The sequence below is a fragment of the Vombatus ursinus genome, unplaced genomic scaffold, assembly GCF_900497805.2.
Source record: "Vombatus ursinus unplaced genomic scaffold, bare-nosed wombat genome assembly UNPS02014820.1, whole genome shotgun sequence".
NCBI classification, from domain to species: Eukaryota; Metazoa; Chordata; class Mammalia; order Diprotodontia; family Vombatidae; genus Vombatus; species Vombatus ursinus.
Genome location: NW_020954598.1, coordinates 26,561,838 through 26,589,518, shown reverse-complemented (window position 1 = coordinate 26,589,518; position 27,681 = coordinate 26,561,838). Strand labels below are relative to the sequence as shown.

Genomic DNA, 27,681 nt, shown 5'->3' with positions numbered 1-27,681 from the left:
CAAGTTTTACAGAACAAATCCTTTTATTTTTTTTAAATTTATTTTGATTTATCAACAATCACTTCCATAAGCTTTTGAGTTTAAAATTTTTCTCCCCCTCCTTCCCCAAGATGGTGCACAATCCCATTTAGGCTATACATATATATTCCTATTAAACATATTTTCACATTGGTGGTGTTGTAAGGAAGAATTAGAACCAATAGGAGGAACCACCAGAAAGAGGAAACAAAACACGACAGAAGAAAAAAAAATAGCAAATAGTATGCTTTGATCCGCATTCAAACTCTATAGTTCTTTCTTTGGATGTGGATAGCATTTTCCATCATGAGGCCTTTGGAGATGTCTTAGATCCTTGCATTGCTAAGAAGGGCTAAGTCTATCAACATTAGTCATCCCACAAGGTGACTGTTACTGTGGTACAGTGTTCTCCTGGTTCTGCTCACTTCACTCAGCATCAGTCCATACAAATCTTTCCAGTTTTTTCTGAAGTCCACTTGCTCATCATTTCTTATAGCACAATAATATTCCATTACATTCATATATCACAACTTGTTCAGCCATTCCTCGATTGATGGGTATCCTCTCAATTTCCAGTTCTTTGCCACCACAAAAAGAGCTGCTATAAATAATTTTGTACATGTGGGTCCTCTTCCCATTTGTATGATCTCTTTGGGATACAGCCCTGGAAGTGGTATTGCTGGGTCAAAGGGAACAAATCCTTTTATTAAGGGGATTTGTTCTGTGAACTTTGGATTCAGTTATAGGGTCACACTTAAGGACCTAAAGGGTCACATGTGGCCTTAAGGCCACAGCTTACCCATCCCTGGTCTAGTTCAATTCCCTCACTTCATAGAATGAGGAAGCTGAGAGCCAGAAAACTTCCAGCTATGCCCGGGGTGATTAGCAGCCAGAATTTGAACCCAGGTCCTCAGATGCTACCTCCAGTATTCTTTCTGTAGGAATGCATTGGCCCTCTCATGCTCTTGGTTTGCAGCTGTCCCCAATGGCCAACCTTTGGTGATGAGCCCCTGGATTAGTCAGGCTGGTCTTGAGCCGATGAGCATTCATTGCTAGGCCTCTCTTCAAAACCTTTCCCACTTGGGAGGGCCTGCCAGATCAGGCTGTTCTTGAGGGCTCTGGGGTCAGGCGGGGTCTTGCCCCAGTGAAGCACCGAAGGCCCAAAGTCACAAATACCCAAACAATAGCTGACAACAGGCCACCCTTCTTAGCTCTTTTTGGTTTATGCTGCATTTTCCTCCCAACTACCTTTGGAAATAGGTCGTACCAGTATTAGATCCATTTTAGAGATAAAGCAGCTCTGCCTCTTGGAGGTGAAGAGACCTGCTGGTCATGAGCTCATTACATAGGCAGGAAACGACAGAGCGGAAACTCAAAGTTTATAAGAACTAACTTCATTAAACTCCCCTGTGTTGTGTTCACCGCTAGTTCACATTTGCTGAATGCTAGCTCCTGGTGACTTTCTGACAGCACCTGAGCCGTGTCAGATAATGCCAGGGGTGTGCTGGTAGGTATTTAACTATCGGCCCTCTGGGAAGAAAAAGTGCAGATGACACTTTAAATTTTAGTCTGTATTATTAACAGTTTCCCCATCACGATCTTAAATCTATAAATCGACCAAACAATAAATAAAGTTCTGGTTTGTAGCATTTGCCAATTTCAGAGTTATAAATACATTGAAATTTTAACAATTGGCCCCCTTGAGCTAGTAAGAGCTAGCTCCAGTGCACCCCTGGACAGTGCCTGTGGATTCCAGAGGCTTTTCCCCTCAGCAGAGTTAGGTAGCAGCAGATGGGAGAAGAAGATTGAGTAGGAGAACCCAGAGCTCAAGTGAGTCCAGTTTAAACTCTGCCGTTTTATCTTCCATTATCCCCTGTGAGCTAGGGGCAAAGCTGCTGGTGGTGGTGGGGCCAGACCGGGGGACGGAAGAAACCTGCCAGTTCTAGGATAGCGTAAGTCATCATGGCGTTCTTCATTGCGACAGGTATGCCAAGAAGCTGAGCAAGGCAGGAGAGTGTGGCAGAAGGTACATTGGACTTGGAGTCAGAAGGTTCAGGATCTGACTCAAACACTCACTAACTTATCATTAATTGACCTAGAGCAAATCGTGTCGCCTTCCTGGGTTTCAGTTTTCTCATCAATACCTCTACCACCTGGCTCATGCCGCTGTTGCTCAGGAAGCGCTTTGTAAGCCTCGGAGTTTTGTAGACAGTCCCAGAGAGCCCTGTGTTCACCTAAGTTTGGAAGTTTTCTCCAGTGGTGTAGACCCTACCTCATCCCCGCCTGATCGTCTGCCTCTGTTCTTAGATCACCACAGGGAAGTCCATCCAGCCTGCTGGAGGCCATCCTCACCTTCTCCTGACATTGCAAGGGTATCCGTGGACCCCTGACTGTTGTCTTGCCCCAGCGTTGACCCTCATCTCAGCATCTTCTCCTTGTTTACTCTTTGCTAACGTCACTTATTCCCATTCTTCTCTGGAGTCCCTCGTTGGTTATACGGTACAACATGCTTGTATCTACCATGCACCCCTTCCTTATCCTCTGTGTGATACTCATGTTCAGTTTTTCAGAGGCATCTGTATTCTGGGCTTTGCTGCTGTGTTGTCACACCGGGCAAACGTTAGTATCAAGATGGGCAATCGCTTTCGTGGGAAGCATCACCAAAGGAACTCTGCGATTTGCCAAAGACAAGCCAGCCTGCTGCCTCCCTCCTTTTCCTCTCTGGGCCCAACTCCTTGTCCACCTGTATTGTCTGTCTCAGATACACAGCCCACTGGGCGAGCTCTATGGAAAGTCTATCCCAATGCATGTTGACACCTTTTCATTTAATTTCATCTCACTTCTTGGCTCGCCATAATGCTTGTGCCTTCTCTCTGAAATTGCCTTCTATCTACCCTATCTTGATCTTGTGTGTTCATGGTTGTCTACGTGTCGTCTTCCCCATCAGACAGTGAGCTCAGTCTTTTGCCTTTTTTTTTTTTAATTCCCAAGTGCTTAGTACATAGGTGCTTAGTAAATGTTTGTTGTTGGGGCAGCTAGGTGGTGCAGTGGGTAGAACACCGGCCCTGGAGTCAGGGGGACGTGAGTTCAAATCTGGTCTCAGACACGTAACACTTAAAAGCTGTGTGACCCTGGGCAAGTCACTTAACCCCATTGCCTAACCAAAAAAAAAATGTTTGTTGTTGACTAGGGACAGTTTAACAAAACATTTTCTTCATAACCACAATGAGGTAGATAGTCACCCCAATTTTAAGACTGGGAAACTGAGGCTCAGAAAATCAAATCACTTTCCCATGGCCGTATAACAAGTGTCATTCCAGGGTTCTAAGCCAAGTCACCTAATTTCCAAGTCCAGTGTTCTTTGTATTTTTTTTGGTTTTGTTGTTGAGCCATACCTGTGATTTCAAAGGCACAGAGAACTCCTAAGGAGGAAGTGAGGGCAGCTAGGTGGTGCAGTGGATAGAGTGCCAGGCCTGGTGTCAGGAAGACCTGAGTTCAAATCCAGCCTCAGACACTTACTGGCTTTGTGACCCTGGGTAAGTCACTTCACCCTGTGTGCCTCAGTTTCCTCATAGGTCAAATGAGCTGGAGAAGGAAATGGCAAACCACTGCAGTATCTTTGGCAAGAAAACCCCAAAATGGGGTCATAAAGAGTCCTATATAACTGAAAACAACTAAACAAAAAAAAATGAGGAAGTGCCCTCCAACAAAGCCGATTGATGCCTGCTGCCTGGGAAGGCTTTCAATGAGAAGTGAATTGCCCAGTCACAAAGCCAGGATGTATCAGAGGCCAGAGGACTTGTACCCAGTTTTTCCTGATTCTGAAGCCAACTTTCTATCTATTAGGCCACACTCTCTCTGTTCTTTCTACTATGTGAGGAAGATTAGACAATCTTTACATGGAAAAGGGAGATCGAGGGCACGTATCGGGCTTTTTAGCTCAAGCAAGTTTTGTTGTTGTTGTCTTTTATTAACGCTGATAGTGATCTCTATCACTCGTCTTCCAATCCTCAGTTCTCTTGGCTCCTGATCAAGAGGAGAAAGGAAAGGTTCTAGAGAAGCTTGGGGCAGGGGACCATGGCTAGCCAACTCCAAGCTGCCGCCACCATTCCCTGCTGTGGAGGCCTCTCCTGGGTCATCCTGGAAGGCTGACCACTTGGGCACATCAGCATCGTTATTTAATTTGTAACAGACGCATCTTCTGCCTTTCAAAGTTAGGAAATGGGGAGGCCGGGGCCAAGACCAGGGGACATAACACAAAATCAATATACAACACTCATCTCTAAAAGGGTTCATCATTTCCAGATCAGGAAAAGGCTGAACTAAAGAGCTAGGCACAGTGCCCTGCAAGTTTATAAACCCCAGCTGAATCAGTCTGATATGGTAATTTTCTGAGGGGCTAAAGATTTAAAGTGAATGTCTCAAAGTAGAAACTGCACATCTGTTTGGGGAGCTTTCAGTGTGTAACACTGTTAGGCCATCTGATTTACTGGCATGAAGGGAGGCATTATTAGATATCATTATTATGCAAGAGGCATTTTCATGAAGCCAAGCTCACTTTTCTCTCCTGCTGAAAAGAATCTTCTTTGTTTCATTATGACTTTTTGATGTGCATGCTAAATTTAGCAAAATAATAACAAAAATGTCCTTTTGCTTCTAGGACCCTTTCTGACTTCCTTTTCTTCTGTGCATTTTCTTTTTGTATTTTGTCAGCTAACTAACATAAGTATAATTAACAAGTTGCAGTGGCTGTATATGTTGTTCGTTCTGATTTCTTTGCTCTTCATAACTTCTTAACATCCTGTATTTCTTGGTATTCTTCATATTTGTCATTACAGTGCAGTAATGGTCCATTACTTTGGGGGTGGTCAGAAGACAGCTCGATTTAGGGTTGGTGAGGTCAAATTGTCCTGTTGCTTGCATGACCTCTGGGTAAGCCCACTGAAACTCACAAAGCCTCAGTTTCCTACTCCAGGGGGAAAGATGAGGTTGTACTAGATAATATTTAAAACGTTTTCCATCTCTAAATGATGTGATTCTAAATACCACAGTTCATTCAGCCACTCTTTTCCAAGTGTTTTCTATATGGGTTGTTTACAGGGTTTTTTTGGTTTTTGTTTTGCCATTACAAATAAAGTCACAGATGAGCATTTTTGTACAGAGAGACCTTTTTCGCCCCTCCCTTCTTTTTAATTATATCCTTGTAGAGTGCTCACAGGAGCATTCTTTGAGGCATCTGAAAGAAGATTCATAAAGAATGCTCCAGTTCATTTCTGTGCTTTTGAATGCTTGGGTTCCACAGCTTTGTCAAACCATGCTTGTGTTCCTTTTTTATTACTGCAGCATCTTCAGAACAAAGATCTAAGTGAGGACTCTGATTTAATGGATGGCAGCTCACTGTCTTCCAAGTTTATCGAGGAGCCAAACTTTAACCTACTCAAACCTCCTGCATCAGCCGGAGATCACATTGGGAGGGTCGGAGCTTCTCGGTAAGAGGCATGCAATTGAGATATTTGTAATGAATATCAATTATTCAGAAGGATATTGTTTCCTGCCAGCTATCCAAAACCACAAATGCCATTTTAAGATGACTGCGGCATTTCTTATACAATATATGGTTACTTCTTATTACATTATCTCTGCATTTGTAGGAAGGACCCATTTAAACACAGACATTATTACATTAGGAATGTGTCTATTACAGTTCGCTTTAATAATAGCTGCATGGTTGACTTTTAAGTGCCTCTGCTTCTAAGAATCTGAAACAGAGAGTCCATTTAATTATTCTCTGTGCTAGTGCTATGCCTCTGCTCACTTCTTCCTAAGGTGGCTGCCCATGACATGGTGGTGCCTTTGGGTTCTCAAAGGTTATATGGCAGCAGAGCGCAGCTTTGTCAGGTTCTACCTACTCAGAAAGGATTTGGATATGGTGCCAGCAGTGGACTGTAAGTCTTTTGTCTGAAGAGCAGCCTATCAAAGTACAGAGAGACTCATTACTTAGAGGACTGGCCAGAAGGCGTTGGTGCGTAAGTCATGAAGTAAGGATTGGAGGTGTTGGTGCAGTGGACACCACTCTACTGGGTAATGATGGATCCGTGAACTATGGAAGTGACATTGTTGCCATTATGATTGCATCTAGTTTTGAGTAATCAGGAGTTCTGAAACAGTCCCTCAAACAAGTGTGAAACCCTAGTTATGTGCTTCTAATGATCTTGGGGTGATGCTTTGGGTATGGGTCCAGAAATACTGAGAGAATTCCAGCAATAGCCAAGAAGTTGGTTTACACTTTCTGGAAACAGACTTGTCACTGTGGCTCCCTTGAATTTCTGCTCAGCCAGTTTCTGACTGAGCTTCTGTTTGATCCTCCTGAAAGACCCTCCTTGTTTCATACAGAATGGTGAGCAGCCTGGGGCACACTCTGGTGGAATCTTCAATCACTCAGCCCTCCCTCCCCAGCCCTAATGTGTCACCTCGAAGGTAGGTCCTCATGATGACTATGATTTTTTCCATTAACCTGCTGCTTTGCAGCTTCTCAAGTGCATTCCCATCTATCATCTCAAAAGCCCCATCCCGGTAGACAATGCAGGGATCATGCACCCCCATTTTGAAGATGAGGAAGCTGAGGCTCAGGGAATCTAAAGTGGCAGGAAAGGGATTTGATCTAAGGTCCTCCTCTCCACTTTAACAGTTGACATTTCAACAGTGCTTTAGACCTTGCAACAGCCCTGTGGAGTAGGTGGTGCTAGGGGTTCTATCCTCATTTTACAAATGAGGAAATGGAGACCAAGGAAACTGAAATAGCTTAACTAAGATTACAGAGCTAATAAATGGGAGAGATGATATTTGGACCAAGGTCTCCTGATTTCTGTTCTAGGGCTCTTTTCTCTATCCCATTCTTCTGAAAAAGGAGAATTTCTCTTCAAGGGCTGCCAAACAAATTTCCATTGCCCATCTTATGTTTACTCACCTGGGACTTTCATGTCATATTAATGAATGTTTTCAAACCACCAAGCCACCTTGTCTGTTTAGCCTTGTTTTTTTGTGATAACACTTAATTTTAGATTTAAACCACCCCCTTGACTGTTCTACTAGTTTTTAGCCATAAATATTTATGCTTCTCTAAGTGTTCTCCAGCAGAAGTATTATAAGCAATGTCATAAGCAATCCTTTCCATTTGTTGTCAAATACATCACACTTTTTACTTTCTTAATTGGCATGGTGGTGGCCCATAGGGAATTACAAAGTGATAGAATTTAGAGAAGATCTAGTCCAACCCCCTCATCTAACAGATGAGAAGGTATGTACCAGTAGCATGGAAGATGTCTTGGGTAAAGTCAAAATATAAATGGGATGACCTATTTAGGCTGAGGTTCTCCAAATGCTGTTATTCACAGGTGAGATTGTACTAATTGCTTTTGAGATCTAGAATGCTACAAGTCACCTCAGGGAAATTCATAGTCATGAGAAAGAGATCATTTAACCATCTACAGTGGAAAACAAAATGGATAAAACCATATTGCCCAAACTGCAGGATGGATGCAAATAGACAGTGAGGTGAGCCTAGAGTTGAGTGGTAGGAGATTGGACTGTATTGTATTAAGAAAACTGCAAGGGCTTTCAGTGATCCCAAACCACAAAAGTCCATCTCTCTTAACACCAGTCTTCTCTTGGTGATATTGTGTGTCTGTGAATCACGAAACACTGTGATCTCAGAAGAATAAAAATTGCAGATATCCTAAATGGCCATGAAAAGTTATGAAAAGGGTACAAATAGGCTGCAACATGTTATCAGTGATGATCTATGAATTAAAGGTTCAGCAAGAACACGTTAAGACCAAAAGAAGGGATGGTTCAGTCTTAGTGTCAATGAGAGACAACAGATAGACAGCCCAAGTTGTACATTTCTGTCTCAGAAATATTAAAAAAGCCAAGGGAAAACTTGTAACATTTTGCATAAAACTATGGAGGATTTACATAAAAACACAGATCGGGATGGTACAGGATAGAAAGGCATGGAGGGGCTGGGATTTCCATGAGATGAGGAAGTACCCAATCAGATGACATGATGGACCCATTCAAATACCAAAATATGGGCCTTGGTGCCTCTCTTCCTGATTGGCTTCATGCCTGGAGTTGGAGCTGGAGCTGGAGCTCCTAGGCTTGAGAATAGTTCAGATCTGGATTGGAGAGATCACTTATCAGAGATCCCCACAAAGGCAGCTCCTTTATATGCTCTGGTGAGGTCTACTACAGAATGTGGTGAATTTTAGTCCCGGCTCTGACACTAATTTGCTGTGTGACCTTAGACAAATTACCCTGGACCTCAGCTTTCTCATCTGTCAAATAGCATTATAAGACTAAGAGTTGGATGGGACTATTCAGGTCATCTTGTCTAGCCCTCTTATTTTATTATTATTTTTTCCAACCCCCTCATTTTATAGATGAATAGGTAACATGGCACAGAGCAAGAATGCTGTGCTAAGACTCAGGTGATCTGGGTTCTAGCCCTGGTTCTTCTGCTACTTTGTAGTATGACTTTAGGCAAGTAATGCCCCTTTTCTGGACCTCAATTCCATACTAAAAAAAAAAAAATGACGGTGTTGAACAAAGCTTCCTTTTGGCTCTGAAAGTCCGTGATGGAGGTAAGGGAAAGACAAAGTCAAACTGATTCCTATGAAGGAGAAATGACTTGCCCAAGATGGCAAAGGTAATAACTAAGCAAAACCACCTGTATGATGAGAAATGAAGAGAGATTACCTAGAAGCACCTGAGAGGTAGGTTTTGCTACCTTAGAGCCATCTGTCTTGGGACAGAGTAAGTTAATCATAACTGGAGATCTTCAGACAGAGACCATTTTTCAGGCATGCTGTGGAGAGCACAGATTGACTAGTTGACTGCAGAGGTCCCTCCAGACTCCCTGTGACTCCCAGCCCTGTGCCCACTCTCGAGAGGCTGCAGTCCCTCATCCCCGTCTCTGTCCGTGGTTATGAGGTTTCGCTAGGGTGACCTTGAAACAGCTCAGTCTCCCCTTAAGTGACCACAAGCATTCCCCAGCCCCAAGATTCTGCGATCCTCATGCTTTTGGTAGGCCTTCCGAGATGGACTCTGCCGAGCTGAAAAGGAGTCAGGGGCAGGTGGTGGAGTTCAAGAGCCTTTTACAGTCTGCTGAGGTGGAAAGGGACCGGCTCTCCGAGTTTGTCGCTGTCCTGCAGAAAAGGTAAGGTCCCATGAAGGGCTTCTCCCATTCTTGACCGCGATGCTCCAACTGTCACCAGCCCCACTGGCTTCTAGAACCAGGGCATTCCTTTCTGTCTTCAGTCTGTTCAGCTCATTGACCTGTGGCTTCCATAGCTTTCTGTGCTTCAGCTAGAATGATATAACTCACTGGAGTTATCTATGATATAATATAACTCATTGGAAAGTCTCTGTCCTTTGCTCCCTGGGCTTATTTTATAGTTGAGATGTGGTTGTAACATTCATTCATCTGACATTTATTAAGCACCCACTGTGTGCAAAGAACTGTGGTAAGTGCAAAGGGAGGCACAAAATGGGTTAAAAGTAGCATAACTCTGCTTAGAGTCAAAAAGATGTGGTTCACTTCCCAGCTCTGAAACTTACCTGCTCCATAGACGCGGGCAAGTCATTTATCCTTTATGGCACCGAAGGTGAAGAAAGAAGTAGTTCTCCCTTTTGTACCTCCCCTTCATCCAAGACAGAAGCCAAGTCGAAGGCCAAGAAGGCACTGTTGAAGGGTATACAAAGCCAGCAAAAGGAGGTGATCTCAACATCCTGCACCTTCTGGCAACTCAAGGCCATTTTGCTTTGAAGACAGACCAAATACCCTTGGGAAAGGATCCTTGTGAGAAAGAAGCTTGCTGCCATTGGCTTTTCCTTCACCACTGAGCTTGCTATGAAGAAGATTAAGGACAAGACTGCCCTGGTATTCATTGTAGATATGAAAGCCAACGTACATCAGATCACGCAGGCAATAAAGAAACTGGATGGCATTAGCATGGCCAAGGCCGGCACATTGGTCTGGCCTGATGAAGAGAAGAAGGCCTGTGTTCAACTCACCCCAAACTGTGAGGCCTTGAATGCTACTGACAGAAATGGAATTCTCAAAACTACATCAAACTAGCCTGCTCCACTTACAATAAACTATTTTCCAGTAAAAAAAAAAAAGAAAAGAAAAAAAAGAAGATAGCTGTTTCCCTTGCCTGGAACACACGTTCCCTTCTTCTTTCTGGTCATTGAAATCCTTCCATTTACTTCAAGTTCCAGCTCGGCGATCACTTCCTCCATGAAGACCTCCCTCATATTTCCCCTTGAAAGTGGTCTGCTCCTCCTCTCTGAACTTTCTTTTTTTTTTTTCCAAAAGCATTTCTTAATTTATTTTGATTTATCAACAATCACTTCCATAAGCTTTTGAGTTTAAAATTTTTCTCCCCCTACCTCCTTCCCTCCCTCCCTCCCCAAGATGGCACACAATCTGATAGAGGCTTTCCGTATACATTCCTATTAAACACATTTTCATATTAGTCATGTTGTAAGGAAGAATTAGAACCAATAGGAGATACCACAAGAAAGAGGAAACAAAACAAAAGAAAAAAAATAGCAAATAGTTTGCTTCGATCTGCATTCAAACTCCATAGTTCTTTCTTTGGATGTGGGTAGCATTTTCCATCATGAGACTTTTGGAGATGTCTTAGATTCTTGCATTGCTGAGAAGGGCTAAGTCTATCAACATTAGTCATCCCACAACATGACTGTTCTGTGTACAATGTTCTCCTCATTCTGCTCGCTTCACTCAGCATCAGTCCATACAAGTTTTTCCAGATTTTCCTGAAGTCTGCCTGTTCATCATTTCTTATAGCACAATAGTATTCCATTACATTCATATACCACAACTTGTTTAACCATTCCCCAATTGATGGGTATCCCCTCAATTTCCAATTCTTTGCCACCACAAAAAGAGCTGCTATAAATATTTTTGTACAAGTGGGTCCTTTCCCCATTTTTATGATCTCTTTGGGATACAGACCTAGAAGTGGTATTGCTGGATCAAAGGGTATGCACAGTTTTATAGCATAGTTCCCAATTGCTCTCCAGAATGGTTGGATCAATTCACAACTCCACCAACAATGCATTAGTATTCCAATTTTCCCACATCCCCTCCAACATTTATCATTTTCCTTTTCTGTCATGTTAGCCAATCTGATAGGTGTGATGTGGTACCTCAGAGTTATTTTAATTTGTATTTCTCTAATCAATAGTGATTTAGAGCATTTTTTCATATGACTGTAGATGGCTTTAATTTCTTCATCTGAGAACTGCCTGTTCATATCCTTTGACCATTTATCAGTTGGGGAATGACTTGTATTCTTATAAATTGGACTTGGTTCTTTATATATTTTAGAAATGAGGCCCTTATCAGAGACACTGGTTGTAAAAATTCTTTATCAGTTTTCTGCTTCCCTCCTAATCTTGGTTGCGCTCTAAACTTTCTTAGAGCATTTTGACTGGCTTTTGAAACTCAAAAACATTTATTAAGTGCCTCCATTGCTGTCCTATCAGAGGTGGAGAATCTGCAGCCTCAAAGCCATATGTGGCTCTCTAGGTCCTCAAGTGAGGCCCTTTGAATCCAAATTTTGTAGAACAAATCCCCTTCATAAAAGGATTTGTTCTGTGAAACTTGGACTCAATCAAAAGACCACACTCAAGGACCTAGAAGGCCATGTGTGGCCTCGAGGCCACAGATTCCCCACCCCATCCCACCCCAAAGGACCTGTGTCCTTATCACATCCTACCTTGTATCATATTTATTGGTAGATATCTTAAATCCCTTTTAGTGTATTACATTTCTTGATGAGAAGTATTGTGGACCCTCAGTATCTATAAGTGCTTAAATTAAATGCTTGTTTAGGAAACTGAAGGGGTGGAAAGAGGCAGAGAGATAGCAGAAGATCCAGTCCTTATCTGTAAAGAGCATATCATCTAGATGGAGAGAAAAGATACACACAAATAAAACAATTAAAGAATAATATCTATAATAAATATATAATTTATTATATAATATATAATTTAATATAATAATAAAATAAAATGCTAAATAGTATTATGGGAGCAATTAAGGAACAACAAAATGAAAAAACAAAATAAAAATGATCATTGGTTAGTGCAGACACAAGTGCACCAGGAGTTAGAGAAGGAAGGGAGAGATTAGTGTGGACTTGAGTCACCATGGAAAGTGACAGGAACAAAGATTCTATTTCATGTGATTGTTGCATTTAGTAGTTGAAAGGATACCTATCATTGTAGTGACCTTGTGCAAACCTCAAAAGGGCCTGAGCAGGACACTTTTGGAAATTACATGCTGAACTTATGAAATACTTAAAAAGCAAAGAAAACTGCATGTAATAGAGGTCTGAGGTTTCATGTAAAATCTTCTTTCTGTCCTACTGCTTATATGGAGATATTAGTTTATTTGGAATTTGTTGTTTGGAATAAAAAAATCTAATATTAATCAAAATAAAAAAAAAAAAAGAAAGTCTGCTTCCCATGCATTAATAGTGATGAGTGGTGGTCTCTGCCTGGGGTTGAGGAAGCAGGAAATCATTTGGAAGTAGAACAAGCTGGAGGAAAAGATGCTGGCTAGATTCAGACAAGCGCTGAAATGGAAGGGAAGACTGGCTTCTGGAACAGGGATCCACACCAAATTAGGAAGTCAAAATACATGGAATATGAGAGAGTGGACTGAATAAATTTGGTAATGCCATCCTCAGTGCTCAGGATTTTTCATTAGCTCCCCGGTACTCCCTATCACATAAAGCTCAAATTCTTCAGTCCATCATTCAAAGTCCTTTACCATCTAGAATTATCCTGCCTTTGCAGACTTCTCTCCCACCCTGTCCTTTATGTACTCTGCTCTCAAGTTAAACTGGACCACTCTCTGCATCCTGGTCACTCTTAACTTCCTTCCCCTTTCCTATGCTTTTGCTTATACTGCACTGTCCCTTGGCCTGAGACATTCTCTCTCTTCTCTTCAACTATTGGGTTTTTACCTATTCTTTAAACCCTAATTTAAAGACCACCTCATTCAGGAAGCTTTTGTTGTTTCCTCTATTACAAGGACCATCTCGCTTATACCCGACTTTATTTGCATCTCTTAAAAAGAGGGAAGACGCTAGTTACATCTTTTGATCTTGTGTCACTGTCATATCTAGATATACCTCACCATCCATTCCCTTGAACTAAACACTCCCTAGAAACAAAGCAAAATAGATAAGTAAAAACAACTAATGGATTGAGTATGTCTCACAATGTAGTACTTGTGGACCATTAAGGAAACCACTGCTGGAGCCAAGGGATTGGAGAATTGGAGTGCTCTATTCTGGATTGAAGCATGTAGGCTGATCAGATTTGGCCTCTAATGAAACGGGAGGTAGATCTCCTTTTTCACACTCTTTGGCCTATTAGATCCCCACCCCAGGATCCCAGGGACAGTTATTCGAAGCTTACGGCTGTGGCTTGTGCCTACGTCTCTCCAAATGGGGAGTAAAAAGGCACTATGAATCAGATATGGGACAGGTATTTTAATTCCTATATACAAAAGTAATACTAAATAAAAAAGATCATAGTACTCATGAACAGAATGACTTCCAATAGAACTTGGTAACTTAGAGTTATTGTTAAAATCTGCTAGGAGGCTGATACTCAAACCTCATCAGAATGGAAAGCCTTTGACAAGACTGATTAGGTATTTTATATTTCACCTCAGCTCTGCACTGTCTCTCTCAGTGTCTCTATGTTTTGAAGAGCTGGACCAGGGTCTTGGTCTCATTGTCTTCTCAGTGGTTATCTCATCCAATGAAATCACTTCCCTTGCTTCCTGCCAGCTTTATTCAGTGGACCTCTCAAACTCACAAGGTTGCATCCAAGCTTGGATGTACCCATTTTGAGGTTCATACTTGGTCATCTGCTCAAGAGAGGAAACATGAAGCAGAAAAGTCAACCAGGACATATAGGCAAGGTCACCTTGTGGAGTCCCTTTACTCTAGCTGCCACAAGATTCTAGTTGCCAGGATGCTGGAGGGCTGTGTGTGTGTGTGTGTGTGTGTATGTGTGTAGAGTCAACCCACCTTCAACCCCTCGCTAGAAGTCTCTGATGCTAGCTGGAGGTAGCACTCAATCAAAAGTTATCTCTTCTTTTAACTAACAAACACCCTACTAATCCTTACCACTGTCAAAAGGTTTTTCTGTAACATCTCAAAGTGACAGATCCTTTCAGGGCTGGGCCACTACATGACTGGAAATATCTGGGAAGTTTGTCAGTGAATTTGCCCCATCACCCAACCCAAGGGCAGTAGGCATGGCATCCATCACTGTCTATGGAATTCAATTGCTCCTCTAGGTTTTGCAGCCTTATCCTAGCCTAGTAAGGTGAAGCTGTCAGGAGGGTAGTGATCACAAAGATTGGGGTTTATCATATGATGAAAACTATAGACTGAGAGTATTTAAATTAAATCATAATGGAGAGAGGAGCCTCTTTAGCATAATCAGAATTATGAAGGGCGTAATGAGAACTCTGGCTAGTCCCTCTCTTCCACTGTCCCGTAATAAAAGAGTCAGAGGGCTGCTCAGTGAAATTAAAGGGCAGTGAATTTAGAACTAATGAAATGAAGTGCTCCTTGATGCAACAGAAAGTCGACCTGTGGAGATTCACTGCCGGCATGAGGTTATGAAGTTAAATGCTATGCCAGAACTTAAGAAAGGAGTATATAATTTTATGACCATTAATAGCATTTTTAGCCATTCCAGCTACAGCAGTGATAAGGGTAATCATAGCCAATGCTTCAGAGAAGGTCTGTGATCTCCTGCCAGGATAAAAAAGGAGCCTTCCTCTGAAAGTACGATCAGGCAATTGGCTTTAGTGCATGAGAAGCTATTTTCTCTAGACAATTGGTGGTTGGTAGTCACTGCTGGGCATGGGATATTGGACTAAACATATTCTCTGGTAGCCCTTGGGTTTCTACCTCAGCCTTTGTGACTAATTATGTGAAAGTAGCATGAGGCTATAGAAAAGTGAATAAAGGTGGCTCCTGACTGTATATTGTGCAAGAGCCAACCTCCTTGTCTCCCCCCAACTCCCAAGGCACCTATTAACAACATCCATCCTGCTCTTGTTTTTCACTCCATCTCACCCCCTCCCCAACCCTGAAATTCCCTCAGTTTAATGATTCCAATCCCAGCCACATTCCTACTGTTTGGACCAGCGACATAAAAAAGGAAGAACACATCTCCACCGTGGTTCTCATATAGCAAGCCCCTCTCTAGGACTGTTTCCTCCTCCTTAAGATGAGGGCATTGAATGAGATGAGCTCTAGATCTTCTTCTGTGCTGTGATCTTAAAAATCATTGCTATCCTTCGTTTTTATATCACCTCCATTTCCCAGTACATCCCCAACACCCCTCCCAGGGAGAAATCCTTTGAAACAAAGAACACGATATTAAAACGGTTAGCGAAACTCACATTGACAGAATCCAGCATCACAAATGCCATTCCACACGCACAGTCCCTCATATCTCTGCAAAGAAAGAAATGAGGAACATCATCACATATCTCTTTTGGGCCAATCCTGGTCATTTTAATTTCACAGAATTTATCTCCAGTGGTTTTGCTGTTCTTGTTTGCATTTCCATTGCTGCAATTATTATGGATATGATTTTCCTGGTTCTGCTTATTCCATTTTGTGTCTGTTCATTTAAGCCTTCCTCATGTTTCTCTTTGTTCATCAGATAGTGTTTATTAAGTTTATTATGGGTCAGGCATAGTGCTAAGGGGGAGGAGGAAATACAAATTCATACAAAAAAGATGGGCCCTGTCTTCAAGGAGCTAACCTTCTAATGGGAGAAGATAGCACATAAAAGGGAGCAGGAAATCGGGAGGTGGCAGGAAAGGATACCTGGGTGCAGCTGATGAGAAGATAGAGAGTGAGTTGAGCTGGGAGTGAAATGAGCACATCATTTCTTATAGAGTGGTAACATTCCATTCCTCAGAGGGCAAACCGAGACCCAGAGAGGAAGAGGGAATCGCTTAAGGTCACATAGCAAGAAGTAGAAATTGGGTTTGAGTCTAGACCTTCTGACCTCAGATCCTATACCTTCTCCACAGTATTACACTGCCTCTATTTTTTTTTGTCTTTAGAACATGGTCACTTCTGAAAAAAGACCTTCCAAATGGTATAGCCATTCTGGAAAACAATAGCCTAAAGTCATGAAACTGTGCATACCCTTTGATGCGGTGATACCACTACTAGGCTTATACCCCAAAGTAATGAAAGACAGAGGGAAAATGCCTGTTATATACAAAAATATTTATAACAGCTCTTTTTGTCCTAGCAAAGAAGTGGAAACAAAATGAGTGCTCATTAACTGGGAAATGGCTGAATAAATTGTGGTTTATGTATGTAATGGAATACTATTGTGATGTAAGAAATTATTAAAAAATATAGATTCAGAGAAACCTGGGAAGACTTGTATGAACTGATGCAGAGTGATAGGAATAGAACCAGGAGAACAATTTATGAATTGGCTACAGTGTTGTAAAAGATAACTTTGAAAGACTTAGTAACTTTGATCAATGTGATGACCAGTAACAACACTAAAAGATGAATGATAAAAAATGCGTCTTATCTCTTAGTTAATTCACTTGCATGATTCCAAATTGATATCAAAACTGTTGAACTAATTCACATCTTTAGGGACAGTGCCTGTCTTACCACAGTCCTTCCAACACCAACTGTTCCTGAGTTTGTATTTTTCGCTTCCATCTTTATCAATTTGTAGGTTGTAAGGTAAAACTTCAAAGTTATAATAATTTACATTTCTCTTAGTGATTTGGGGCCAGATTTTCAGATGGATGCTTATAGTTTATAATTCTCCTTTCAAAAGCTGTTTTTTTGTTCTATATTTTGACCTAAACTTGGACTGTTTGTTCCTATATTTATATATTGAGGAATTTCTCTTAGTGTTACATAATTGTGTCAATTCCCTATATATCTTGGATACCAGACTTTTTTTTTTCGTTTAAGTTTCATTTTTATTTTCAATTCCACATTCTCAATCGTACTCTCTGCCCTTCCCCTATCCAGTGAGAAAGCAAGAAATACTATACCCATTATACAAAAAAAAGTCATACAAAATGATACCAGACTTTTATCAGTGATATTTGATAGTTTTTTTTCCCTATCCTACAATTTTTTCTACTTAACCTATCTTCATTGATTTTACTCGGACAAAAGTTTTTAAAAATTTATGTGACTGCAGTTTTCCATTTTATCTTTTATGCTCTCCTTTGTCCCATGATTGGTTATGGATTCTTGCGTTGGCCATAGACGTAGCTGTTCTCTTCTAATTTTTTTGGTGACGTGACCTTTTATGAATTACAATATGGCATCCACTTTGAGCTTAGCTTGGTGTAAGGTGGTCAAGTTACCTAAATTCTCTAGGCCTCAGTTTACTTATCTATAAAATTAAAAGATTGGACTAGATGACCTCTGTGGTCCCTCCCAGGTCTAGTGTGTTGGTCTCAACCTAATTTCTGCCAAACTGCTTTCCAGTTTTTCCAGCATTTCTGGTCAAAAAGGGAGCCCAGTTTCCGGGAATTTGTGTTCTTGGGTTTGTTAAAGCTGGACTGCTGTTTTGCTTCAGTTGCTTCTGTCTTTTTGCTTACATAGGCTGTTCCACTGATATGCTCTTCTACTTTTGATGAGTACCAAGTTATTTTGATGACTACTGATTTATAATACTTTAAGGTTTGGTGATGCTTCACCACATTCATTTATACTTTTGTTATCTCCCTTAAGATTCTAGACCTCTTGTTCCTCTGAATGAAGTTACTGACTTGTCTACTTCAATAAAATATTACCATGGTAATTTGACTGGTATGTTACAAAATTTATAAATTAATTTAGGTAGCATTGTCATTTTTAAAATATTGAGCAAACTATAGATTAGGTACACAATACATAGTAGTAAATTACCATAGTAACATAGCTTTTGATAATGCAAAGATCCAAGCTTTTGGGAAAAGAATTCACTATTTGACAAAAATTTCCGGGGAAACTGGAAAACAATTGGGCAGAAACTAGGTATAGACCAACATCTTGCACCATATATCAAGATAAGGTCAAAATGAGTATGTGATTTAGAAATAAAGGATGATATCATAAACAAATTAGGGGAGCATGGTAAATACTTTACCTGTCAGATCTATGGATAAAGGAAGAATTTATGACCAAACAAGAGATAGATAGCATTATAGGATATAAAATAGATAAATGTGATTACATTAAATTAAAAAGGTTTTGAATCAACAAAACTAATGCAGCTAATATTAGAAGGAAAGTGGGGGAAATTTTTCACAAGAAATTTCTCTGGTAAAGGCCTCATTTCTCAAATAAAAAGAGAACTGAATAAAATTTATAAGAATAGGAGTCATTCCCCAATTGATAAATAGTCAAATAGGCAGTTTTCAGAAGAAGAAACCAAAGCTATCTATAATCATATGGAAAAATACCCTAAATCACTATTGATTTTTTTGTTGTTCAGTCATTTTCAGTCATGTCTGACTCTTTGTGACCCCATTTGGGGTTTTCTTTGGTAAAGATACTGGAGTGATTTGCCATTTCCTTTCCAGCTCATTTTACAGATGAGGAAACTAAGGCAAACAAAGTGAAGTGACTTGTCCAGGGTCACACAGCTAGTAAGTGTCTGAGGCCGGATTTGAACTCATGAAGGTGGGTCTTTCTGACTCCAGGTCCAGCATCTATCCACTGTGCCACCTAGCACTATTGATTAGAAAAATGCAAATTATATGGGCAGCTATGTGGTGCAATGAATAGAGCACAGGTCCTGGAGTCAGGAGGACCTGAGTTCAAATATGGCCTCGGAAACTTGACACTTACTACCTGTGTGACCCTGGGCAGGTCACTTAACCCCATAGCCTAGCCAAAAAAAAATGCAAATTAAAACAACTCTGAGGTACCACCTCACACCTATCAGATTGGCTAATATGGCATAAAAGAAAAATGACAAATGTTGGAGGGGATGTGGGAAAATTGGGATAGTAATACACTCTTGGTGGAGTTGTGAACTGATCCAACCATTTTGGAAAAAAATTTTGATCTGTGCCTAAAGGGCTATAAAACTGTGCATCCCTTTGATTTAGAAATACCACTCCTAGGTCTGTACCCCAAAGAGATCAAAGAAATAGGAAAAGATCTTTTGTGTACAAAAATATTTATAGCAGTTTTTTTTTGTGGTGAAAAAGAATTGGAAATTAAAGGGATGCCCTTCAATTGTGGGATGGCTGAACAAGTTGTGTTATATTATTGTGATGAAATACTATTGTGCTGTAAGAAATGACAAACAGGATGGTTTCAGAAAAACCTGGGAAGGCATATCTGAACTGATGCAAAGTGAAGTGAGCAGAGCCAGGAGATCATTGTACACAGTAACAGCAATATCGAACAATGATCAATTGTGAATGACTTAGCTGTTCTCAACAATACATTGATACAAGACAGTTCTGAAATGAAATGAATTTTTTTTCTGATGAAAAATACAATCTACTTACAGAGAAAGAACTGATGGAGTCTGAATGCAGATTGAATCATACATTTTATTTTTCTCGTTTTTGAAAGTTTTTTTGGTCTGTGTTCTCTTTTGCAGCATGGCTAATATAGATTTTTTACGTTTTATATGACTGCACATCTATAACCTCTTTTTTCTTTTCTTATTGTTGTAACAAGAGCGTTCCCATACTCCTACCTCAATAATTACCAAGGGCCCAGGCCTCTTGATTCAATTAGCCAATCAGAAATATGAACTAGTTGTGAGCAAGGCCTGGACACACCACTATTGAATCAATCAGTCAATCACAGGCTAATAAGCTAGGTGGTAGAGGTGCTTGATGAATTTAGAAGGCGTGAAAGGCATTAGATAAAATGGAATTAAAGTGCTACACAGGACACATATTGAGATTGACTAAAGAGATTTAGTCACACTCTGTGGGACTTGTATAAAAGGCTAATTTTAAAAACGTGTATAGAAGGCTCACTTGGAATTCGAGCTTTCAAACCAGCTGCTTGAGAGGGAGTCATTAAAGGGGAGGAGAAGAGCTTATCTCCTTGAACTAAGGAAGACAATGACCTTCAAAAGTTCTGTTGGATTTTGGACTTTCCATCAGATCCTAGCAGCATCTCTAGAATAGCTAATAGTAGTGTCTGCATTGGGAGGTGAGGAACCTCTAGCCACACTGAGTAAAGGTGGCTTTGAGATTTTACTAAGAGCCCAGCAGAAAGCTAAACCATGCCTAGGGGAATTTTCTGAAGACCCCATGAAGGGGAGGTAAGGACTTCTAGCAAAGGGACTTCTAGGAGCTGTTTTTTTCACCTTTTGCCATGTATAATCTAAACTTGAGCCCATGATCTTCTGGGCTCTGTATGTACTTGTAGGAGAATGTGGTCTGGTTTAACCAGAATGATTGAATCAGTTCACAACTCCACCAAAAGTGCATTACCATCCAAATTTTCCCACATCCCCTCCAACATTTGTCATTTTCCTTTTATGTCATATTAGCCAATCTGATAGGTGTGAGATGTCACCTCAGAGTTGTTTTAATTTAATTTTTTAGTTTGTTTTGTGTTAGTTGTTCTTACTATCTATCTTAGTAATACTTATTTCTAAAAGTTAATTAAATCTTGCTGGATTGATATTAATTGATATTAGTGTAAATGTAGCAGTGTGGGCTCATGAGCTAGATACTGGAAAACTATCTCCAAACCTCTCAGGGTTTACCCCTAGATTCCTGAGAGAAGAAAGAGTAGCCTAGGAAACCAGCATAATTCCCTCTCTCATATTTTCCTTTCTTAATCTCCCCTTCCATCCCTGCTTTTTTCCCTGTTGAGTTTGATGTAGTGTGTAAGTGTGAACATAAAAGAACGTGTATATTCAATGTTCAACCCTATTTTGTATGGTTCCGACAAGAATGAGGTTCATCTGATGCTCATTCTTCCCACCCCTTTCTCTGTGTTTGCATACTTTCCTCACATACCTCAATGATAAGAAATAGTAGATTCCATCCTCTTCTTCCTCCTTTCTACACTAGTATATTCCTTTTACCTAAATTTTCTTTTCCCTCTTAAAACTCTCAGAACAGAATGGATCCACTACTAGGTCTGCTTTTCTGTTAATTAACTCCCTTAACACCCTTTGATGACACTGAGATTTTAAAAAAGACTCTTGTATTAGAATACTCATTTTTCATCATCATATATCCCCTTCCAATTGCCCAAATACATTTAACTCTCTGGGTTTCTTTGAACTTTTATGTTTGCATTTCACAATTCCTGGTCAGTTCTGATCTGTTTATCGTGAATGTTTTAAAGGTGCTCTTTTCCATTAAAGGTCCCTGTAGGGCTATGCTTAGCTTTGCAGGATGTTACTCTTGATTGTAAACTTATATCTTTTGGAATATGTATTCTAAGACTCCTTCCATTTATTTAGAAGCTGCTATATCGTATGCAAACATGATTGTAACTCTTCGATACTTGAACTCTTTTTTTCTGGGTATTTGCTGTATTTTTTCTTTGACCTGGAAGCTCTGGATTTTGGCTAAGATATTCTCCAGTTTTGGGGTTTCCTTAAAGTGATTGATGGTTTCTTTCTATTTTCATTTTGCCCTTCCCCAGTTGAGAAGCATCCCCTTAATTTCTAGTTCTTTACCACCACAACAAAAGCTGCTATAAATATTTTTGTACATATAGGTCATTTTCCTTTTTATTTGATCTCTTTGGGATATAGTAATGGTATTGCTGGATCAAAGAGTCTGCACAGTTGTTTTTTTATAATTTATTTATTTTTAGTTTTCAGCATTCACTTCCATAAGATTTTGAGTTTTAAATTTCTCCCCTTCCCTCTCCTTCCTCCCCCCAAGATGGCATGCGATCTGACATAGGCTCTACTTATACGTTCATATTAAGCATATTTTCACATTAGTCATGATGTAAAGAAGAATTAGAACTAATGGGAGGAACCAGGAGAGTGAAGCAATAAAACAAAACAAACAAACAAAAAAAAGGAAAGCAAATAGTATGCTTCCATCTGCATTCAGACTCCATAGTTCTTTCTCTGGATTTTCCATCGTGAGTCTTTTGGAGTTGTCTTAGATTCTTGCATTGCTAAGAAGAGCCAAGTCTATCAAAGTCAATCGTTGCATGGCTTGGCTGTTACTGTGTACAGTGTTCTCCTGGTTCTGCTCATTTCACTCAGCATCAGTTTATATTAAGTCCTTCCAGGTTTTTCTGAAGTCCACCTGCTTATCATTTCTTATAGCACAATAGTATTCCATTACATTCATATACCACAACTTGTTCAGCCATTCCCCAATTGATGAGCATCCCCTCAATTTCCAATTCTTGGCCACCACAAAAAGAGCTGCTATAAATATTTTTGTACATGTGTGTCCTTTTCTTGTTTTTATGATCTCTTTGTGATACAGACCTAGAAGTGGTATTGCTGGTTCAAAGGGTATGCACAATTTTATAGCCCTTTGGGCATAGTTCCAAATTCCACACAGTTTTATAGCCCTTTTGGGCATAGTTCCAAATTGTTCTCTAGAATGATTGGACTAGTTCATAACTCCACCAATGGTTTATTAATATATCTATTTTCCATCAACCCCTCCAGTATTTGTCTTTTCTGAAAGATATGAGGTAGTACCTCAGAATTGTTTTAGATTACCTTTCTCTAATCAATATTGATTTTGAGCATTTATTTTTCATATGACTATAGATAGTTTTGTTCATATCCTTTGACCATTAACCAATTAGGAAATGGCTTTTATTTTTTTTTTATAAATTTGACTCAGTATGTATTTGAGAAATGAGGCCTTTATCAGAAAAACTTACTGTAAAAATTTTTGATATTACTTCATTGTACCTTTTAGTGAAATGTAGCTTCCCTTGATTATTTCTTTTAATTAGGTCTATTTTTGTTTTGCTTTGTCTGAGATCATGCTTACTATCCCGTTTTTTTTTTAACCTCTGCTGAAGCATAATAGATTCTGCTCCAGCCCCCTCTCCCCCCCCTTTTTTTTAAAAAAAATTCTGTGTGTGTCTTTCTATTTCAAGTGTGTGTCAATTGTATAAAACAGATTGTTAGATTCTTGGTTTCTTATCCATTTGGCTGGCTCCTTCCATTTTATGGGTGAGCTCATCCCACTCACAATCACATTTATGATACTTGAATTGTTTCTTTCTGGCTGTTTGCAATATTTTCTCCTCAACCTGGGAGCTCTGGAATTTAGCTAAAATATTCCTGAGAATTTCCATTTTGGGTTCTCTTTCAGGAGGTGATCAGTAGATTCTTTCAATTTCTATTTTACCCTCTGGATCTAAGATACAAGGGCAGTTTTCCTTTATTGTTTTTAGAAATATGATGTTTACAATCTTTTTTTGATCATGGCTTTCAGATAGTTCAATGATTCTTAGATTGTCTCTCCTTGATCTATTTTCCAGGTCAGTTGTTTTTCCAATGAGGTATTTCACATTTTCTTCTATTTTTTCATTCTTTTGACATTGTTTTATTGTTTCTTGATGTTGCATGGAGTCATTAGCTTCTACTTGCCTGATTCTAATTTTTCTTTTTGCTTTTTTGCTGAGGCAGTTGGGGTTAAGTGACTTGCCCAGGGTCACAGAGCTAGTAAGTATCAAGTGTCTGAGGCCAGATTTGAACTCAGGTCCTCCTGACTCCAAGGCCGGAGCTCTATCTACTGTGCCACCTAGCCACCCCTCCAATTCTAATGTTTAAGGAATTATTTTCTTCAGTGGGCTTTTGTATTTCTTTTTCCATTTAGCCAATACTGCTTTTTAAGAAGTTCTTTTCTTCAGTGAATTTTTGTGCCTCTTCTACCATTAGACCAGTTCTTTTTTTTTTTAGGTGTTATTTTCTTCAGTGTTTTTTTGTGCCTCTTTTACCAAGCTGTTAATTCTCATTTCATAATTTTCTTGTATCACTCTCATTTTTTTCCTCTACAACTCTTATTTCTTTGACTCTTCCAAGAATTCTTGTTGGGCTTGGGTCCAACTAACATTTTTCTTTGAGGCTTTGGTTGTAGCTATTTTCACATTGTTGTCTTCTTCTGTGTTTGTGTCTTGGTCTTCCCTGCCATGATAGTAGCTTTTTATGGTAAAGTTCTTTTTTTTTCCTGTTTGCTCATTTTCCAGTACATTTCTTTTTTTTACTTTTTTTTTTCTTTTAGGCAATTGGGGTTAAGTGACTTGCCCAGGATCACACAGCTAGTAAGTGTCAAGTGTTTGGTCTGAGGCCAGATTTGAACTCAGGTCCTCCTGACTTCAGGGCCGGTGCTCTATCCACTGTACCACCTAGCTGTCCCTCCAGTATATTTCTTGACTTCCAGTATATTTCCTTTATCTTAAAGATGGAGTCTATTCACCTGGGTGTGGAGAGGCACTGTCCCAAGCTTCAGGCTTTTTCAGGCTGCTATTTTCAGAGATGTTTTGGAAGGTCTGCAAGTTTTTGGTGCTCCTGAGGTGGTGTGATCTGGGGAGAGCTGTGGTTATTACTTTCCTTGTCTGCACTCAGGTCTTTATACTTGCTCTCCAACTATAAGTGTTAGCACTCCTTTCTGCCCTGAAATTGTGACCAGGGCCCCTGCAATCTTATGACTGACCACAAGCACTCCTCTCTGCCCTGGAACTGTGACCCAAAATGTCTCTGAGCTGAGCATTCTCAAAGCTGCTGCTGCTACTGCCCTGTTGATGCCACCCCATGCATGTACTCCATACAGGCATCTATGCCAGTGTCATAAACCTCTCCTGCTAACCTCCTAAGTTTTCTTAGGCTGGAAAAATGTCTCACCCTGAACTTTTCCTGGCTCTGCCATTCCAAAATTTAATTTGAGGTGTTATTTTAAAGCTGTTTGGAGGGGAATGTTGGGAGAGTTCAGCTGGGTTGCTGCTTCTAATCTGCCATCTTGGCTCCATTCCCCCTTCTTCCCCACCACCCTCTAGTTCTAATAGATCTAGACAATTTTCATTTATGATTTCTGGAAATAGAGTGGTCAGAATTTTTTTCATCCCGGTTTTCAGGTAGTCTGATGATTGTTAAATGATCTCTGCTTGGCCTGTTTTCCAGGTCATTTGCTGTTGGCAGCAGGTACTTTACATTTGTTTCTATTTTTTTCACTCTTTTTTTTTATACTAATACTTCTTGCTGTCTCACGGAGTCCTTGATTTCTGTTTTGTCTTATACTAGTTTTCAAGGAGGCCATCACTTGGGTAAGGTAATCTCCTTCTGTCCTAAGTATTTATTCTCCTTCCTATTTTCTATATAAAATTTATTTCATTTTTATCTCATTTCTTCGGGGTACTCATGTAGTTAGTGGAAAACCTATTTTTTTTCCTTTGAGTCTCTACTTGCAACTGTTACGGAGTTACTCTCTCATTCTGGGTTGGATTTTGGATATCTTGTGGCTGTATTATAAATTTTTATAGTGGTCTTATAGTCCTGTATTTATTCATTTCTCCAGCCTTAGTTCTTGAATTGAGGCATTGTGACAAGGCCAGACACTGCCTCCTGCTGAGTTTTGGGGTTGGGTGGTTGACCCTGTTTGCTCTCAGTCTGGATTCCTGTACTGACTTCAACTTCTCAGGGTCAGACTTGCCTTTGGCACAATAGATCTTCAGGGCTCTCTGCGGCGTTTTAGGGCAGCGTGCCATTGACCCCAAAGCCCGTGGGCCTGGGGCGTTCTATTCTGAGTTCTAACTTGGACTGGTTACTGCCATTGCTGGTTGCTTCCAAAGCCTCCTGCTGTCGGTTTCTCACCACCTTGGGGCTTTTGCAGGAAGTCCTCTTCTCTTGCTGCCTCAGGATAGAGAGCCTTGCATGACTGTCTCTGGTTATACTGGGAACTGCCATCTTATTTGCTTGTATTGACACTGGATTTTCTGGGGCCCTCTCATATTACCTATGAACTTCTGGTTGATTTATGTGCAGTTGTGGGGTAGAAAAAGTCAATTACTGTAGTTTAAATGGGTTTTTTTTTATCACCATATATGATTTTTCGGTTTGTGCTGGAGTAGCTATATGAGAGTTGGGTTGCCTGCCTTTTTTCTTTATTTCCTTTTCAGTTGTGAGTTCTCCTTTTTCATTTTTGTTATGAACAATTTGATTTTCTTCTCTTTTTAAAAATCTGGTTTATTAGTTTTTTTCCCCCAAAGACCATCTTGGTCTTTTTGCTTTCTGTTTTATTAATCTCTTCCTTGATTTTCAGAATTCCTACTTTGTTATTTAGTTGGGGATTTTTGATTTATTGTAAATATATATATATATATGTTTGTATTTTTCCCCTTTTAAGTTAGTCTCTTTTTCCTTAAATTAGTCTGATCCTAGTCTCCTCTCTCAAATTTCTTTCTGTCTTTGTTTCTCTTCCTTGTCTTTCTCTGTATTTCTCTGTCTGTCTCTGTGATTTTACCGTTCCTTAAACTTAATCCTGTCTTTACCTCCCATTTCATCCATTCTTCTATTTCTATGATACTCATTTGTAATGCCCCTTTCCAAGAGAAGTTGTTTTCATTTAATTTTTGCCCCCACCCCCTTTTAAGCTTGTTTCCATTTCTAGGATACTATAGAATCTGTTCCCATGAATATAGGAAATGCTTAACAGAGGCAGAGATGGGCAATGGAAATTATTCTCTTCCATTTAACCTCTTAACACTGAGTAGCATTTACAAATGAATGTTTGCTTCAAAGATTTAACAAGAACAAACATACATTTCCTCCCCCCTTCAGCACCTTTTGGTATATGCTCTTCCTTATACCACCTTAATGTCTGGGGGAGTTGGCTCAAAATTTAGGTTAGTTCCTACATAGCATCAATTCCACTAAGTTTACATTGATATGACATAGCTGCTTGTTACTGGGCTGGGGTTCGAAAGGTTACTTCCAAAGGTCACTCCTTGTTCTCAGGGCATCAATGCTGCACTTGCTGTGAAGTCTTGACTCTGGAACTACAAGATATTGAGGGAAGCTCTACCATCTCTCAAGGCATAGATATTACCATGACTGCATCTTAACTCTGAAATGACAGTGTGCCAAGGAGCCCTCTAGACCTTTCAAATACACAGGGTTTTAGGTTTCCTTTCCTCCTTTTACCAAGCTCTCCCAAGAGTGTTGAGACAAAAATCAGGAGGCTAAAGCTGACAGGCCCTTTTGAATGACTTTTCATTCTATGGTATTAGTTGATACCACTTACAGAATGTTCGCTCATGCTTTATCTCTCCAAGATACTTTCTATACATGTCATCATGATTCTTCCAGAAGTATCATCTTAGCAACCTTCATGTGGAGAGACACCCTCTCGGGTGGTCTCAACATGTACCAGACCCCCATTATATTAGTCTTATTGATTTCTTCCTTATGAATTCTAATTTCTGTCCACTAAAAAAAATTTTTTCCATTCAGTTCTCTGCTCTCTGAACCATTCTGGAGGTTTTTGGAGCTGTTCTGTCGTCGTTTAAAAACATTTGTTTTCAATGAACAAAAATCCATTTTCTCTCTCTCCCACATTCCTCCTCCATT

The 27,681-nt window shown here is 40.1% G+C and overlaps 1 protein-coding gene across 1 annotated transcript in view; it reads left to right on the top strand.

The window, feature by feature from the left end:
- Positions 1–27,681, top strand: part of CCDC13 (coiled-coil domain containing 13) — a 119,835-nt gene that overhangs the window by 65,856 nt on the left and 26,298 nt on the right. The window contains exons 11-13 of the mRNA XM_027837189.1: positions 5,362–5,507; positions 6,412–6,495; positions 9,107–9,235. Coding sequence (XP_027692990.1) covers positions 5,362–5,507; positions 6,412–6,495; positions 9,107–9,235 — 359 coding nt within the window. The remainder of the gene's footprint in view (positions 1–5,361; positions 5,508–6,411; positions 6,496–9,106; positions 9,236–27,681) is intronic.